General features: G+C 37.5%; 1 protein-coding gene across 1 annotated transcript in view; it reads right to left on the bottom strand.

Moving 5' to 3' along the window:
* Window positions 1-19,374, bottom strand: part of VWA8 (von Willebrand factor A domain containing 8) — a 186,340-nt gene that overhangs the window by 156,159 nt on the left and 10,807 nt on the right. The window contains exons 2-4 of the mRNA XM_027674295.1: window positions 16,797-16,874; window positions 6,987-7,117; window positions 5,044-5,154 (exon numbers count right to left, since the gene is read on the bottom strand). Coding sequence (XP_027530096.1) covers window positions 5,044-5,154; window positions 6,987-7,117; window positions 16,797-16,874 — 320 coding nt within the window. The remainder of the gene's footprint in view (window positions 1-5,043; window positions 5,155-6,986; window positions 7,118-16,796; window positions 16,875-19,374) is intronic.

Here is a 19,374-nt window from a genome sequence, read left to right on the forward strand (position 1 = left end):
CTCAAATATGATTATAATCTCACTCTCAAATATTATTATAATTTCATTCAATTATTCTCATGTCTGATTTTATAGTTCCCGTTCTAATCTGCTTTGATTAAAGGAAACCAAACTTGAGTCTGTTCAGTGCTACCTCCAGGGGATTTCATGCCATGTTCATTTTACAGACAGGATAGTTTAAGCTGTCATTTCTGTCACTCTGGGTATTTAATTGTTTGCTACAAGAAGTCTTCCAAGCCTTCTTAGAAGATTATTTTTCTGGTATCTTGACAATCAATTTTATATTTTATCGTGTAACTTATGATGCTGGTGCAGTTAGGGATGTAAAATTATTGTATTAAAATGAATATTCACATAGTTCAAAGATACTCCAAAACAGTCTAATTCTGTATATGCAGAAATGACAGTGATATACATATATATCATCCACTCAGTGGATACAGCTTAATCTGCAAATCTTCAAAACCATGACATTGAATTTGTAATTTTTCAGCACATAATTATATGACATCTATATACTTATTCCAACCTCAGTTAATTTGATTGTCTTGAACAGAAAAGGCTGTGCACTTCATTAAGTGGTTTTTGTTTAGGAAGCTTGCTTCATTTTATGCAAAAGCTGGAAGTTACAGGGTAAACAAAACTGGGCATTTCAGACAACATGGTTTGTGACACAATCCTGGAGCAATACACCTCTCAAGCAGTAATAAAATGGCTTAGCTGCTCTCCCAAATGCATCTATTACACTAAAATAATGTAGGATTTCCTTAGATGTAATAATTACTAATGCAGAAGGCTGTACTAATAAGAGTGTAAACCAGAGATGTGCCTTTTATACCTTTACACACACAATAAAAAGTAAAATCACATCAGGAAAAAAAAAAGACAAAAAATATCAAATCTAATTCCTTAATTTTTGAAAATACAATAGGTTGATATTGGAATCTTCATACTGGTTCAATGAAGTTGACAGCTCAACTATAAAGAGTTACAGAAGCAGAAAAGCACTCTGCAAGACAAGTTCTTCTATCAATAAAAGCAAAATTAGAAGGTGTCATTTAAATATTTATGCAATATAAAGTAATTTTAACCAATTGCTTGATATACAACATAATTAACCCATGCAATAAATTACAGAATAAAATCAAGAGGTTACTTAATTAGCTCAGTAACAGCAATAATGACACTTTTGAGGCTTTTAACAGTGAATTACAGATGAAAGCCAAAATTAATGGCCCAAGGTAAAGACTAGAAAACAGAATTTTCTGCTGTCAGTACTTGAATTAAAACAAATAATTCACAATTACCCCATTATAAATTCTTTATTTTACATTAGTTTAATAGGGAATGAATTTACCAATTCAATGTTTACCTTTCTTTTAATGGTCTCCTATTCCTGAGGTAAATAAACCCTTTTTCAGATATGTCTGTCACCTACCTAACTCCAAATCTCCCATTTGATTCATTTTAGTACTAAGAAACGCTAATATGCAAGAATATTTGATACGCTGGCCCTTCAATATACGTTTCAATACAGAATTTCAGTAACTGCTTCCCAATCGCTGCCTTTCAAATCTATTTAAAATAACTAACTGCAATTATGTTCAGTAACTTCATGTTAAAATATAGCAGATGTTTGGAAACCTCTGAGATAAAAATTTAGAGCATTTAATCTGTCACTATTAAAGGTAGAGCTATAAACAACCGTAATATCTTAACAATCACTCAGAAAACTTTGCAAACTTCTCTGGGTCTGCGAACTTGATGATTCACTAGACTAAAGTTCTTTCTGGTCACAAGATGCCAGGTTTCATTACCGTACATTATTATTCAAAGTGTAAACTACAGTACTATGTTAAGACTTGCATACAAAGAGCCTCATCTATCTTAAACAACAGCTAAGTTTTATTCAACCCACAGAATTCATACAGAGCATGTTCTGGAAACCAGACTTTCAAACTTTGCTGTCTTCTCTTGGGTGTCATGAAGAGCAAGCATGAGATTCCACAGGAAGGAAACAGTATATAAATCTGAAAAGCGGAGCCTAGTATCTTCAGTCTCTCACATGAGTTCACCTTCTCTTTAGCTCAGCTATGCCACTTGGAGCAATCCAAGCTCTATAGGGAATATTTTGTTAAGGTTACCTACTGATGCCTTTCTCTATCTTCAAACAGTTCATGGTCTGTGGTTTAAAGAAGAGTAGTGTCCGGCTTTTCTAATGTTTTGAATTGGTAAAGCTATCTGCAAATCTCAAAGTCATTAAATGAACTAACTAAAATTCAGGCACCAATGTAACCTGTAAAACTTTACAGCTCAATAATAAAATGGAATAATTAGATCTATGATGGTTCTAAACACAAGTATGTACCATATTTTATGTATCTTTACCTAAAATGTAGGGTGAGAAAACTTCAGCTGGAACACCATGTTTCAAATATTTTAAGTGTTCATCTAAATACCAATTATTTATTTTCTTATTTTCCGTTCAGAGCTTAAACATACATTGGCTACAAATACAATGAGTAAAACATGAGCTGAGTAAAGACATCACGATTCCAACTGATTTTAGTACTATGGTATCTTGCTAAAGGAAAGTCTTGGTCTGGAGTACCAGTGTGTTGGATTCTGGTTAGAACCTTTTAACTGAAAATTTCTAACTCATTGAGGAAGATGGTAATCTTAGACCTTTACTCTGTAAAGCTAATCTTCCTAGAGTGTTCTTACTGGAGTGAGAACACGAAACAGCTTGTACAAAGTGAAGCAAGCTGTCTCATACTTGCATTGGGATCAATGTCTACAGACAAATACAGGGTTAGGAGACCATCTCGAATTTTGGTGAGCTTCTTACAGTCCCCAGTACAGCCCTAGTGGCCCTTACAAATGTTAGTTAATTAATGCTCTTACACTAAATTACCTTGACTATCCTATAGCAAGTGTGAGGATAAGGCTGTCTATAACAGCAAATAGGCATGGAGCTAACATGAGTTGAGGAGTTAATCCCGCAACCTACACAAATGCTCTTATCCTCTGGTAAATGAGAAGCCACAGCCTTAATCCACAGTAAATACTTCAAATTATCTCATATTGTGCAATCCTCACATTTCCAGAGAAGCACGAGATAATCTGAACTCCTAGAAATAACTAAAAAAAATATATATTTCGATTAGCAATTAATTCTTCATTCTGAAGATCTTCCATTGCTCAAAGTCATATATCGTGGTTTCAACAAAGTCTGTTTAAAGGTTTCTTGGAAGTCTGGAGGCTGAAAAAGAGATCGTTGGGAATTTAAGGAAAAAAAAAGGGAAAATGTTTCTTTAAAACAGAGAACAGAGCTTTCAGGTTATCTTTTCTCTCACAAAACACTTGTATGATGGTGATATCATCAACCTCTACAGCATCACCAACTGAGAACTGTTTTTGATAACACATTTAAGTTCATACTACATCAGAGGAATTCACCCACCTTATATAATTAGAAGTCTAATCTGTGTAAAAATTTTAGGTATCTAGGAAAACAGACATTTCATATGAAGTTGTCATAGGTTTACTTGTTCTAAAAATCCACGCAGAAATTTTCCTTTCCCCTGTCCCACTGTAAGAGAAGGAGGTTGAACGAGGAGGGGTAATTAACTATACAAAAGAACTAGTTGGCAGACCTGCATTCCCAGCTAATAGCCCTTCTAAAAAACTGCAGGGAGAGGGGAGGAGTTTTTCTCCTCTCCTTACAAATGGGGGACACTTCACTTTTTGCCTTAACAAGGCAAGGTGTGTGTGTGTGTGTTGGACAAGCTTGAAGGCCGTTTTGCTCTCGACCTGGTCATCTGGCTGCTCTCCAGCCTCGGCTTGCCTGCGGGCTGCCCTGTCTCCAGCCCAAATCTGCTCAGAATTCATCAGAGAGTTTGTGCTCGTCAAGGAAAGGGGGGAGTCCCGACCGCAGCCAGCCGCAGACAATGTGAGTTTCGTGGGAAAGAAAGTGCCCTTCTTTCCCCTTCTCCCCTTCCCCTCCTCGGTGGGGGGGAGATCTCCATTTCGGCTTCTCCTCGCGGTGACCGACAGAGCCCAACAGCGCCCCCTGCTGACCAACACCGAGCACTGCAGGCTCTGCTCCTCCATCGATCCAACAGCGTCCCCTGTCGACCGTGATTAGAATCGCGCTAGAGGACAGAGAAGTATCAGACTGTTTCCTTTTTGAAGGGGACTTTTGGGTACAGGATTATTGCTTAGTTGTTTTTGTGTTCTGTTACTGTTTTTGCCAATATAGATATATCCTTTAATAAAGGGTTATTATTTCTTCCTTTTTCCATACTTCCTCGATTGGAGCCTCTTAATTTTGGATTTACAATTGCTGAGAGAGAAGAGTTTGGTCTACCTCATAACTCATCCTCCTTAGCAAAACACTTCAGTCTCTTTAAACTGAGACAGAAGTGTATTTTACTTGCATAATCAGAAGGGAAACATGCCATTGATAACTTATGAAGAGAAACTACCTAACCCGAGTCACTCTATGGTTGTACTAAATCAGCTACTGATCTGGGGCAATACTGATGACAGGAGTGTTTAAACCATTATTTTAGTCCACATCAGCAGTGAGCTTTCAAACCACATCCCCCAGTTGCCTCCATTTACTGTGCTTGGGTTTCAAAACACAGAGCAGTTTTGAAACACATGAACTAGACTCTTTTGCAATGAAACTAGATCGGAAGATTCATCTCAGAAATACATCCAATGTACTACAAGTATTAGGGAAGAGACGTACCAAGAGTAGTGCTGATCTAACTTGCACAGAATAGATCTTACTTGTTGTTACAGAAGCATATCAAAAATAGTCTGCCTAAACCAACCTTGTAGTACTCTTAAGAGACGGAGTAATCTTGGATTTGGGTAGAGACAACATTTTTGATAATCATGAGATCAAGAGTGCAAGACACTTTCTACTTGCATTAGAAACATGTCAATCCACATATTAATTTTTCATCATATAAACCATTACTTCCTTCAAACTACTTGTAAACAACTGTCAGGTGGTGCCTGAGTGCAACTTGCCTGATCAAGATAAAAAGCACTACCATCTCGGATCTCTCGTCGTTGTTTGAGGTCAGTTTCTGTGGTGTCCCTCGACAGTGCAATATATTCAACCTCCCGCTTTGTTAGCTCCTGTGGACAATAGATTAAAGTTATTACAAAAGTAAGACTATAACCTCAGTAAGTAAACTTTACGAATAGGCCTAATGGTATATTTGTACAAAAGAGCTCTAGGCAGCAGCACACTCATTTGAAATAACTCTGAAAAAATCTAATATCTCTTATTTTTAAAATGTTTACAGTGTGTTCTGTCTCAAACAAAATGGTTTTAATTTCTGCTCAATAAACTTTTGTTTTCCTCAAAACCAAAATAACCAGCTACATATTCTTTCCATTGTACATCTGTAAAATTCTTTAAGTTAATCTTCTGGTTCTGGACCCTGAAAAACAATCAACATCTGCAAATCATGAATAAAAATAAAAAAACACATGTTTTTTTAATTGATATTTATTTAACTGATATTCCTGCTATTTCCATATCTGGGTTATCATGCATTCTGCTTAGGAAATGGACTCATGATGCTCTTAGTCCTTACTCCTCAATTAAAGGTACCATTGATTTAACAGAACTTTCTTATGAGGCATCTTTTAACTATAGTTGTATGAAAAGAATAAAGCAAAGATATGAAACTCTATGAAAATTATTTCCTTTCCACTTTCTCAGTACCTATTGGTTACAAAGCCACCAAGTCCTTTATGTTGCAGGTAGATAAAATTGCACTTTCTTTTAATTAAAGGAAAAAAACAGACTGTTTTTTCAACAATTAGCCCTATGTATATGAATACATAGTAAAAGCTTTCAGTAACAGCAGATAAAAGTTTTCCAGGCTTATGTATCTTCATTAAAGGCACCACAGCACATATCAGCTTACAGGGAAAGACCAGCCTTCCCATAGTTTTTTGGCATGGCACTGAATCAGTAAGCTGCAGCCTTTCTAATAGATCTCAAGTGTGTAAAGTCAGTGGCATAAATAACAAGACACATTCTACGTCCCATGCCTGGATATCAGGTGTTTTCTAAGTCCTCTTTTTAGGTTATACCAAACTCTTCTCAACTTTAAGTAATGCATCAAGCTATCGAGTAGCACATCTGGTTTGCTGAATTAAGAAATCTTTTCTCTCCTTTGCATAGTTCAAATCTTGCAGCTTTCTCTTTTATGCTTTACCTCTGAGAGTTAGTATTTGAATTAGTATCTTTTGATTTTTAAAGGAATGACTGATCTTTATGACAACTGTTTATACACCTCCATTTGCGATCCCTCTGTCCAACCAGATACCGTTCATGGTAGACCAAGCCCTACCCACATCACTTTTGGGGGCAAACAACCCTCTCCTCTTGATCATTTAAAGGCACTGATTTTTTAACTGAGAAATGTTGTACATGTTGCTCCCATGGTCCATGCAGATGGATGTAGGCAAGTCCTTCCCACATTCCAAGAGAGGATCATACATGCATCTACTTTAATCACTCACAGTAACTGTTCCCAAATGTTACTCAGAACACTTCTCTCCTAAATCTTTTCCTTCGTTTCTTTTTTTATGTAATGAAGCAAAAACGATTTGTTGTCTGTAACAGTAGGCAGATATCTTAATCTTCTAAAATACATAATGCCGAGAACAAACTGTTTCTCCATTTGTGATAGCATATGGTAACACAGTTTTCCAACTCATTTTTTTTTCCCCTGGAGTTTAAGCAGAAAAGCATGTATTACAATGTCTGTACTTTCTATCTGTCTATAACAAAAATTGAACTTTGGAAAGCGCATTTATGGAAAAACTTATTTACCTCCTAAGTAGCTTGCTGTAAGATTTTCTAGGACTAACTTTTTACCACTTGTCTAGTATAGGAATGACTAACTGACATTAATAACTATGTCTCCAAGAATTTAAACCAACATACTTACCAGATACTGCATGGCAATAGATCGCCGGAGAGGCCCAGGGGGCCCAATAAGAAAGACATCTTGGCCAAGAAGATCTTTCTGCATTATCCATCTTAAATGGTGGACTACAGACTGGGCCAGAGAATCTGTTACTTTGAAACACAAAGATAAGAACACATTATTAAATTTTGAAAAGTGCTAGACAGCTGACCATTCACACCTTTTTTTGTTCTTGTCTTCAAAAATAAAACGAAGACACAAAGATGTTCTGCCCTAAAGCTGGATAGTGGAAAAGCAGAGAATTCCACACAGAGTTTATATTAGACCATTTAACTTACATATAAGTTTACACAGCTATCTTACCCACTGCTTTTTAGTCTGCACAACTTCATCCTTCAAAAAAACAACCAACATAAAACAGAAAAAAAAGTTGCTGATTCTTATTTCACATTAAACTGATTAACATAAAGACGTGTTTTTATTACTCAATGTTGAGTGGACTTCTCAGCATCAGTTAATATAATGTAAATATATTATTCATAATTTAAAAAATATTTATCCTGCCTATATCCCAATGCTTTTTTGAATCATGAACTTCAAAAAAAAAAAAAAATACTGTGATTGCGCCTGACAAAGATTAGTGATCAGGGACATACTTTAAATGCTATTTTTTTAAAGACAACTCATTCCTGTTTATATTTTGACACAATAAACCACAGAATTACCAAGGAAATGCAAACCTTGCCGTATCACACTTCCAAAATCATAATAAAAGACAACTCAAAGCAGATCTGCTTACTTCTATTAAGAAATATAAAACTCATTATTTTAAAAAGCAATAACCTGATTATAATTAAACTAAAACCTTTACCATATGTACTCAAATGTTGGCAGCACTGGAAATCATCATGCAGAAAGAGCGCACTGAAGGAGGGGCGTCATATTCCCAGAACAGTCCTTCACATATCCCCCAGCAAAGCCTGGCTCTTTCTCACCCACAAGCAAGTAGCACTAGTGCAGGAAGAGAAGGCGAACATAAGCAAGTCAAGAGGGAGATTAATGTATGCACATATGTATATGGTTACTGTCAGAACAATCTGACAAGATTAATGATGGTCTGAAGCTGGCGGTTCATGGGTGGTGATGCTGAAGCACAGAAAGGAAGGAGCAAGAGGTAATGAAATCTCCAAATTAATATTTGGTTATTTAGCTTTTTTTACTGGTTGCAATTAGAAGCCAACATTTAAAAAAACAAGGCTCAGTGCTACTTAAGCTTTCCTGAGACAGGGGAAGTAGTGTGTGCAGGGCAGAGTTAAGGACAGCAAGTAGTAGTGCCTCTCAGTTCTGAGAGGGTTCAGTTCACTTTGCATACCAGAATTAAAATTCATTTTTGTAAGATCATAGAAACAGCATTAAATGACTGTATGACATTCAAGGAAGATTTTTCAAGCTTAAAGGTGACTAAGGAAAACTTTGACAATAACTTTAACTGAATGTTTTGGTCTCTGGTCTGGCACTCAGCAAATCCATGCGAAATCATCTACTTCCAAGGAAATCTACAATATCCTGACCACCAACATGAACAGGAATAGCATACACACACAGGTGAGCAATCTACCTACGTGCATTATGGTTGTCAGATTAATTTGTAAACTAACATTCCAGGTTTGCTTTATTGTTTTGTTTTCTAAACAACTGTCATTAGCATGCCCAGGATTAGCTTTCATATATGGTATAGTAAGATAACATGAATGCAAAATACTTTCTTCTTCACTGCAGTATTGTATTCCAAAAGCAATGCACATTGTACCACACACAACTGGTCAAATGCAAATCAGTCCTTTCCTTTCTACAAGATTTTCAAGAAAATAAGGCAAGTTTCTACTAGATACATTCTTTGGGAAATAAAGGGTAATACATCACACTAGAAGAACTGCTCTGTCCAAACTATGCTACTGGACAGGTATGGAAATTTTAAAAGCATCACACAAACAAAAAGTATTATCTTAAAGGTACCAAAAATTTTAAGACAGATCTTACATTCATTATTACTTCTACCTGCATGAAGCCAATGTGCCTGTAGTGTATTTTTATAATAGTTGTTCAGTACGTTGTTCCAGATATTAAGCCCACTTCACTTTTCCAGCTATGCCCTTCTAAAATCATGTAACATTTTCTTTGCACATGCAGTCTATGCTACATAAACTATTTCCAAAGCACAGCAGTTTTTCAAAAGCAACCTTAGATGTACATACACAGTATCTTGTATATTATTTATATATATTTAGACTACTTGTACTGTGTTCTCTGCATTGCAAGGCTTTTAAGTTCTCTAACATGACTTGAAAAAAAATTCCTCTCTATTCAGGAACTATATGTCAACATTACTACAAGTATCATGTAACCATTTTCTACGACATTTAGAAGATAGGGCAAATTCACTGAGGAAAGCATCAGGAAGTATATTACAGCAATTTTTATTAATTATCCAATGAGTCACATAGCATCTAATGCAAACTGGGTTTGAACAATCTGTTTAGTGGCACTCTGCTGATTTGCAGTAGTTAAATAGTTACATTCTTAATCTGCAGGATGGTGCATAGGAAAGCTCCACAGCGTATTCTCTAAGACACCATCTGGCACATGCAGGAGAGTAGTTGGTGCTACAATTTGCTATTCCTGTGTACCAAGGACAGACAGCAAAAGAAACTGCATTCTATTGATTCGTAATATGTGACAAGTAGGACAGTACCTAGCAGAATCTGCACAAACATTCTGTAAAGTAAGCAGTTAAAGCTGAATGGAGAAATCTCCAATTAAGAAAAGTAGAAAATCTTTTAGATAGATTTTGAAGCAAACACAGCAGCTGCTCCTCTTTGATCCACAAATCAGCTTTTGATAAAACCAAGACTGAAATGGCTATGCTAACCTCAGAAATTTTCTGGTTCACTCATACGTAAATTCTTGGCAGATGCTACACTCACTGAAGCCATAAGATTTGCTGGAGATAGCAGGCAGTATCTTCTGGCAAGTCCTTGTGCCTCAGCTACAGAAGAAATCCCATAAATAAGGAGACACCTAACTCTTCCCACTGTTCAGACAGCTAAGTGAACTGATTCCCAAAAATATCTATTCCAAATGCAGTACAAAATACAGCAGAACTTGTGTCCCTGTTTGATCACTCACATAATAACAAACAGGCACTTAGAAGACAACAGTATACATAATTTTCAACAGAATAAAAGAAGACCTCTGCATACCCTGAACCTTCACTATAATGCATGCTCAGAGTCTGAAAATTTCTCCTTTTTTTCAGGAAAGGAAAAAAATCGTGACAGGAAAAAGATCTTGTCTGAATACCAAGGGGGTCCTTTAGCCGTCCACAGCAGTTTGCAGTACATCCAGCAACGGGGTAGCTGCCATAAAATACAGTTATGGAAGAAGGGGAAAAGGAAGGAGGTCTTTGTCTAAAAACATAAACACATTTCAAAAAGGGAATTTTTATTTTATTTTTTAAATTAGCTCACTGAGACTCACTTCACAGCTTGTTCAGGCTGGGGGACAATGAAGAAAGACAGTGAGTTGGCCAGGAGAGAGTGGAGAAGGCAGCACGGCCAAGGTGAAGAGGGAGGCACTCCTATGTGGTCTGCTTTCAGTGACTGTCATTTAGCACTTTGCAAGTAAAACATTGCTGCTCTTCCCATTTTATGGTGATGCACAGAGCCCAAAGACTTTTCAGTCTTACAGTGCGGTTACGTCACAGACAGTTTTCACTGGAATACTATTTTTCCTTATAAATTTTTCATGGAAACTGTCTTCATTCCAAAAATTTTTGTTCTTGCGGTGGTAAGGAAATAAGTTGTGAGTCTTTGCAGGGGCTTAGAAAGTAGGAAGTTACTTCTTGGATGAGACTGTAAACTCATAGATTAATTCCTCTGAGTTGATTGCTTGAGTTCTACATAGATAAATCATATTTCTTCATGTAAATTAAAAGATAATATAAAGGAAACATGTAAAACCAAATAGCTTTCTGGAAGAAACCCTGAATGGGATTCAGAAGACAATGTTTCTCCTAGTGACGCATAAACATGGAATAAATGAAATTATTCTTAGCTGGATGTACAACTCAGAGAGAAACATAGAATCAGAGCAGTTATCTGTAGCCCAGACTCCCACTGGAGGGACATACTGTGTCTGCTTTAAGGTGCAACTGTTCAGTTCAGCACTGAAAAGTATGAGAGATTCTACAAAAAAGAGAGAAAAATTATCAAAATAAATTGGAATTCAGTTCAGAAAATAAATAACTGTTTTCCAATATGCACGACAGAACCACCACAAAGAAAAAAGTTATCTGTATATCATGGTTATGCTAGATAAAATAAGACCCAAGGGAACTAAAAGTATGCCCCAAAAGACCTAAATGAGGTATTTGAACAAGCTTTTGTCACAAAAGAATCATTAATTACTGGAGCAAAGTGTGCAGAGAGGTTGTGAAATCCATGTCACCATCACATCTTAAGAACGAGGATGACAAACATCTCTCAGGAATGGTTCAAACTCAGCTGACCTTGCTTTGAGGCACATGGAACAGTGCACATGATTCTCTGAGCTCCACCCAGAACTTTGCTGTAGGTTTCCATGTCCCCATATCTCCCTGTGCCTCACTCTCAGTACAGACAAAACAGGGATAATGTTGTAAAATGTTCAGAGCTCTACTGACAAAAAGACCACTATTTCAGATTCTGGATGAAGTCGTAACACCCAAATAACAGTTGGAAGCCTACATGAAATGTAGTGTTGAAATAATCACCATCTCTAACAGCAGACATCTTCCCTGAGGCTAGGAATGAAGTACCCACAGAATATTCTGAGTTGGAAGGGTCCCACAAGGGTCATGCAGTCCAACTCTTAAGTGAATGGCCTGTACGGGGATCAAACCCGTAACCTTGGTGATATTAGCACCATGCTCTAACCAGCTGAGCTAATCTCAGGAACTATGCAATGACTTAAATTTTTGTTAGCACAACATTACAGTCATACTGCAATACAACCTGTCTCTATAATGTGTTGCACTCTGACACTCAGATGTAAAGTTAGCGTGAAGAAGAATGAACACACATTCCAGTGCAAATCTGAACCTATTCTGAGCAAAAACTGAACGTACACTTGTCCTGGCTTCAGTAGGTGGTGCACGCCATCCTGTGAAAAGGACACAGAGTCGTCTTACTCTTTTGGTGGAAGAATAAATAAACAGAAACTGCTGACACCACTGAGCCTATTACAGAGAAATAATCCCAATTTCCTCAACAGTAGAACAATTTCAAGCACAGAAATCCATTTAGTGCTACCTTCTTTGTATCTCATTATTATACGCACAAACATTCTGTTTAAATTCCTCACAACAATCACTGCTTCATATACTTCAACTGAAAAAAAACTAATAGAATTTCTCACTTAATCCCCTGTATACATGCACGTCCCTTTTGATCACACATTGAAGAGGGCGCTAAGAGTCAGGACATCTGGCACAAAACCATGCACTGTTTGAAATTAATCTTCCACAATTCAATGCAGCTGCATGTAACATGACTACAGTCTCTCAAATGCACTTGCACCTTCACAGAGCAGCAAAGCCCTGTTGCAAGAGAACATCCCTTTTCCTGTCTTAATGAGGATTTGCCATCATCGAACGAAGTGTCCTGGAAGAGCTGTGTTGGGAATCATTTTGTCAAAATTAATAAATACATGAAATGTCATTTTCATAACATTTCCAGAAACCATTAAGGAAAGCAGTGCACTGACATGAAGTCAACATTAAAAAAAATTAATGTGCATTCTTGCAATTCAATTTTAGATCTAAACTATCACAGAAAGTCATACAAAGTTTCTCCAAAGTATAATTAAAGATACAACCCTGCTTTCAGGCATGGTGAGACTTCAAAAATATAGGGTTTATTTTTACTGATAAAAGAACAAGCAGTGCAAAAATAAGTGCCCTCTTTCTAGAACGTGTCAGACAGTTATGACAGAAATCCCATTAACAAAATTCCCTTGTGTATGACTCATTTTTGCTTGTCACTTTTAAAAAGAATTCAGATTTCATGTACCTTTAATTATCATCTTCCAAGAAAAAGTAATTTGTCAACAACAGCAAAACAAATTAATACTTCACATTAACATACAAAATGGAATATTTCATACAGAACTTGCTAGGTATCTAGCATAAACATGAAAAGCAAAGACATGAAAACATAGGGCAACCAGCAATACCTATCCTATCTGTTTCTGCAAAATACAATAAAGTGCAAAAATCAGTTAAAAATCAATCTAATTAGGTAAGACAAAAAAAAATTTTTTTGTAGCAATTATGTGACAAAATGACAAATGTGAAGTTTTGCAGGTACTTAACACATTTACCTTCTTCATTGTGTTATGATTTCTTCAGATTTTTAAGGCTATTTTTAAGCCTAGAATAATAATGATGAGTTAAGAATAACTTATCCCTAAAATCTGTTGCAAATTATAGATATGCACTTTTAACAGCACCACATTTTAACATGGCTTTTATGTGGCAGAAGAAAAAACCAGAAACATTTTATTTTACACAAAAGATGGGCTAGAAAACAATATCATATGCAATACTAATAAATGAACTGTAACTGCTTCAATTCCCTCCTATTAGTTCTTACTCCACTACAACCATTGCAATGTCTGAGACCTTTTCAGGGATATTTCCCATTTATGCAGATAATCTAATTATTTCTAGTCTTACTTTAAAAGAAATCATGTAAGTACCTTTCTCATTTAAATGTAATATTACTTACAAAAAAAATTCAAAATATATTACATTTTAGTTTATAAATTAGTACATACATGCATAAATTGTGTTCATCTGTTTTACATCAAAACAACTTGTATCTACAGCAGTCATTCACATAGAAAAACAAAAACTACTCTTAAAAGAACAAAAAAATGTGTTAAGTAATGCACATACTCTCTAAGTATCTCATAAAGACATGATTATCGATATGGAGTGAATACAACCTACTTCACTTCAGGAATATAACTTTGTTCTCCATAGTAATATTACCAAAGAACTTGAACACTAAGGGATAAAAAAAAATTCCTAAGTTTAAATGTACCAAGAAACTGTATTTAAGTATTTGAAATATATTTTCTGCTATTAAATACATTAGTATTCTACTTTACTAAATTTTAACTCATTTAATAGTTAAGTTTACAAGCAAAGTTTTGTACCTTAAGTAATCCTACTATCAGTACATTAATACTGATGAACAAGAGTATCCCAAGCATGACACAAGTTCCTTTCAGTTATGATTACGAAGAGAAACAAAACTAATAATATACATGTTCTAATAAATGTTACATTTTGTTTTGATATCAGATTTTAGCTAAGATCTCATAACTCTGTAGAGTTCCATGTTTAATAACCTTTTTACTATCGGTTTTCAACCACTTTTTCCTTCTTATAATCATTAACTACAAAAATTTCTCCTTTAATTCTTCCAAATGCTTTTATAATTCTCTTACCTTCTCAGAAAGAGATGTTGTTAGAGTAACTTACAGTTAACATTTACCTTGCTGAAAAGTGCAGATTGAACAAAACATGTAATAGTGACTGGGAAGGTATTGTTAAAATTAACACATTCGGTACAGCAAACAAAACGAGAAAGCAAAACAATCTACAAGAATTATAAATACGTGAGATGGATCATATCAGTCATTAGCATAGACAACTGATGCCCTTTGTGATCAAAATGAGAAAAGAAGCACACAAAATAAAGGGTGAAAAGCAAAAATCTATCCTTTAAGGAGCTACAAAAAGTAGCGGCATATGAAAAGTAATAATACAGAGCAGCATTTCTCAACCATTTGGCTGCATTCCCAGGGAACTCACGAGGTATGGGAATTGTCATTATAGTCTAAAAAAGAAACCCTTTCCTCATAGGCTATCCTGTAATAGCAAGGGCTGGCACATAGCATTGGAAATTTTTGGTACCTTAGATCACCTGGTAGGGAAGTGACAGTGTGATGCCTACTGGGATATGAGAATTAAGCAGCCCACAATCCAGATGCAGATCAGTGATCTGGCCCACCAGACTAATGGCAGATTTCACACAAGTCAGACTGAAAGCAAACCAAACCTTCCTCTCTGTATTGCTCTCTGAGCAACCTAATCTAGCTGAAGATGTCCCTGCTCATTGCAGGGGGTGTTGGACTAGATGGTCTTTAAAGGCCCCTTCCGATACAAGCTATTCTATGCTTCTATATTTCTGCTACACTTCTCAAAGGGCAAATATTTCAGAAGAAATGCTGCATGACAGAATAGTGGTAAGAAACAACCATCCAAACATGTCAGTAGTAACACAGGTCTACCATCCCACAGTTACTACAAAATCATGAAGCACAGAACACTTGAGGTTGTAAGGGATCTCTGGATGTCATCTTGTCCAACCCTCCTGCTCAAGCAGGATCACCTAATGCCTGTCTGATGAACTGCAGCACCATTGTCCAAGAAACAACATGAACTTTCACGCAGCAGCTCTTGCCCTTTCTGACACTGTACCAGCAGCATTCCCTGTTGTCCTAAGCACACCTGTACACCTGTAACACCCCTCTTGCCCTCAATCTCTTTCTCCCAGCAGTTACCTGCCATTCTGCCACGTGTGCAGTGGCAAGTCCCTTGTTGATATTATCAATGCCATCTTTCTAAAAGGCCAAAAAAACCCCAGTGCCCCAGTTTTCTTGGTGTCTGAGTCAAAACATCATGCAATGAATTTAGACATACTGGAAAGCAAATCCACTTCAAGTGAATGGCTACACTCACACTTTTCATCTGTAGAACTTTTCAAGCCCAGCAAGGACAGTAATTGGGAGTTCTTGGTGCTTGTCCTTGTCTATGCATAGTATAAGACTTGCATACCCCTTCAGAATGCCATTTGTGCTTGGTTTTGGTCTGCAAATTTATCTGAATGGAAAATCAGGTTTTGGTGAGTGTTTTTTAATTTGCATTTTGGACATCTAGCAGCCTATATGTGAAAGTGTTGAACAAATGGCAACTGATCATTTTGTATCCTCAGGAAGCATTTTCATACTGTACTACGAAATGCCACAACGCAAGCATGATTCACTTGCTGATCCATGGTGCAAAAGAAAAAGCTCAAAAAGTGTGTATTCTCAATCAACAATCAGGAAATAAGGACATTTTTAATAAGGTATCAAAACATAATGCAAATTAATTGTAAGTACATGTATGTGCATTGTTAATGTGTGTAACGGGCTGTGTCTTTTGTATTTGACAGCATTTTTCATCACTATGCAATTGACTTCTCATTAACTTGATGGATTGCAAAGATCTGTATGTTTGCTGACAACAATGACATGACAATCTGGGAATACTAAATATCACAGTAGAAAAACACCATACATCTGCCAAACTCCTAGGACATATAATCATACTGCAATTGAATGATAATTCTAAACTGCCACAGTTTTATGACCAAACAATTTGAGATTATTTTTAGAAGTAATTTCTGGATAGGAACCCTTTTCAACAAAATAATTAAACATACACAAATGATCCTTTTACTATCCCACTGACCAGTGGAACAAGTTACATTCAAAGTTAAGAGATTCCTATACAATCAGCTGACCAGAGATATACTCAGCAAAGACAGCCTTCTCCAAATTTCCCGCTTTTTCAAAATACATTTCTTAGATAATTTCAGTAAAGTCTGTGGGGTGATTGAGTGAGTAGAAGTTTTCTGAATAAAGTCTTGAACCTCATTCAAAAAGAAAGTAGATTCTTACTGTAGTTCTGTGGAACAAGTTCTGGGTTCTTCGGTGTTTTGAGTTTTAAAGACACATCTCCAATAGTGACAGTATCACCTAAAAAAACAAGAAAAGAAGTCTTTTAGTTCTCAGTTACTTCAGATACTTTCTAAGTGCCTAAGGTCCTTAAAATTAACAACACAGGCCTGCTGTGGTAAGGCTGACTGTGTGTTCACAAAGCAGCCTCTAATGTGTTTGCGTTTATTAATTAGGCTCTGCTGCTTTTCCATAGATCAGGTACCTGGACAATTTGCATTTAATTAATATTCCTTGACTGTTTTTTCTTTTGTTATAACCATACATTACTTTGTTGGGACCTATGGAATTCAAGCTCAGTGTAGAACTCCATCCCAGCTACCATGGTTGATTTACTGAAATTAAATCTTCAGCACATTTGCCTGCAGAACTAGCAGTGAGAAACACTTGTAGGGGTGATGATCTTCCTGAGCTTTCAAGCAGCCTGAAACAGTATTTGTTGGAGGTACAAAATGACAGATTCATGCCAGTGGGCTCTTTCTGCATTCCCTGACTACATGGCTGCAGAACCTGGCACCTTTCCAAGGTTTGAGAGGTCTCAAGCATTTCTTGCTCTGGATTTCGCCAAACCTAGAGCATCTGGACAGTTTATTTACTGGTCTCTTACTATGATCTGCCTGTCTTATCTATCTTTCTGCAGCCACAGGCTTGAATTAAATTGCAGGGCATGCCCTGTGTACTTTCTGGTGAAAATCAAAAGTGAAAACTAGTTTGCAGTCAGGAATGGGTGAGCACCAAGGCAGCAGCAGTCACACAAAAAAACAGCACAACACCCAAACCCCAAGAAACTGAGCTGTAGACTGGTAAAAAACCTGATGATTATTTTTTTCAAGAGACAATCTGGGCTACATAAATGAGTTCAGAAGTACCATGAAACTAAAATTATTCTAGTCAAATGATGTTTTTTTCCATGACTGTTGCTGAAGATAACACCATCTCCAGTGCTCAACAGACACTGTAGTGCACGCATGAGGATGGAGAGGATTACTGGAGTAAGACTGCTGCACAGGGGGGTAAGTTTTGCCACAGCACTCTGATTACATTCCCTTTCCATGAACTGAGGCCAAGTTTTGGAACTGTTTCTTGTGTTTGTGCTTTTCGCAAAAATAAGATGTATAAAGTACAGAGATCACAAAAAAGATCCAACTCTAAAAACTCTCTTGTAGATCTGCCCCTTGTCCTACTCTATCCAAGACGACCCAGTCTACAGCACTGCAGAAGGAGTCAAACACTTTGGAAGACAAATGCTGGAACCAGAAAGGGAAATGCTGAAGAAGCCGCTTGTCCAAATTAAGAGGTAACTAAAACTCCTTCCATACACACAGTAGCTCTCCTTTCAGTTAGCAGTGACTGTAGTTTTGCACTCAAAAGCCATTTTCTTTCAGCACACCCTGATGCTACTTGCTCATCTCACAGGACTGAGAATCCCCAGGTCCTGACATGACTCACACAATCCATGGGAAAGGTTACACGTTTAGGACTAGATTTATAGCAGCCAGAGGAGAATCACCTACAGTAACAAACAGCAAGCAGTAAAGAAAGGATTATAGCTGATTTCCTCCCAAATTGAAGGGCTTGACTTGCCAAGACTGGGATTCACAACCTGACACACATGCCTGAATATGGGTCTTTATGTTGCTTCTGAAGTATAAATAATCAGAGTCCCATTTTTTCCCTAAAATATTGGCAAAAGATAGTAAGCTGGTTATTGTTCCCACATTTTATGCAACAACAGAGTGCGCCAATGGCTTGCCAGAAAGTGGGAGACAGGCAACAGCAGTACTGCCATATAAAAGATGAACAAGAATTCATCTCTGGTCCTGTCATAGGTTGAGATTGGCCCTCCCGAGAGCCGGGGGGCTCAGAGGTGATTGGGTGCCAGGGCAGTGTTCCCTGGAGGGCCAATCACTGCTCGTCTTATTTGTTTCTGCCGAAAAATCATATATACACAACTGCCAGAAGTTGTTGGCAATTCTGTCTGTGTCTGCTGCTGTGTGAGGGTGAGAAGGCCAAAGGGGTGGCAGGGCCTCCTTCTTTTCCCCATCAGGGGGGAGAGGAGGCCCTGCGGCCCACAGCCCTGCCTAAGCCAGGGTTGGAGGCAGCGTTTGGAGTGAGTGTTTGTGAGGGACGCGACTCACAACACCTGAGGTAAGAGGGAGGAGGCTAGGCCCTCTTTCCCACCCCTGCAGCTGGGCTGTGGGGCACTTGGGACAGTGTATAACTGGACCGAGCTGCCTGTGGCCAAGGCTAGGGGGCTTTTTTCCCTCTCACTGTTAAGTGGGAGTGGATGCAAGGCTGAGCCAAGAGACGGGCTGATAACGAAGCAGCTCGGTGCCAGGGAGAAGAATCCCAGGCGAAATTGGAGACGGGCCAGAAAGAGAGGCTCCGGAGTTACCCTGCCGAGGTTTGACCAGGGGCAGCCGAAAACTGACTTGAAGGATGCTTGATAAGCTGACTACACTACAGCAGCAGCGAACCGAGGTATGAAAGCGTAAGAGAGAACCATGCAACAGAGATGGCA

This window comes from Neopelma chrysocephalum, unplaced genomic scaffold (genome assembly GCF_003984885.1).
Source record: "Neopelma chrysocephalum unplaced genomic scaffold, ASM398488v2 Primary Assembly neopelma1_25, whole genome shotgun sequence".
Lineage (NCBI taxonomy): Eukaryota > Metazoa > Chordata > Aves > Passeriformes > Pipridae > Neopelma > Neopelma chrysocephalum.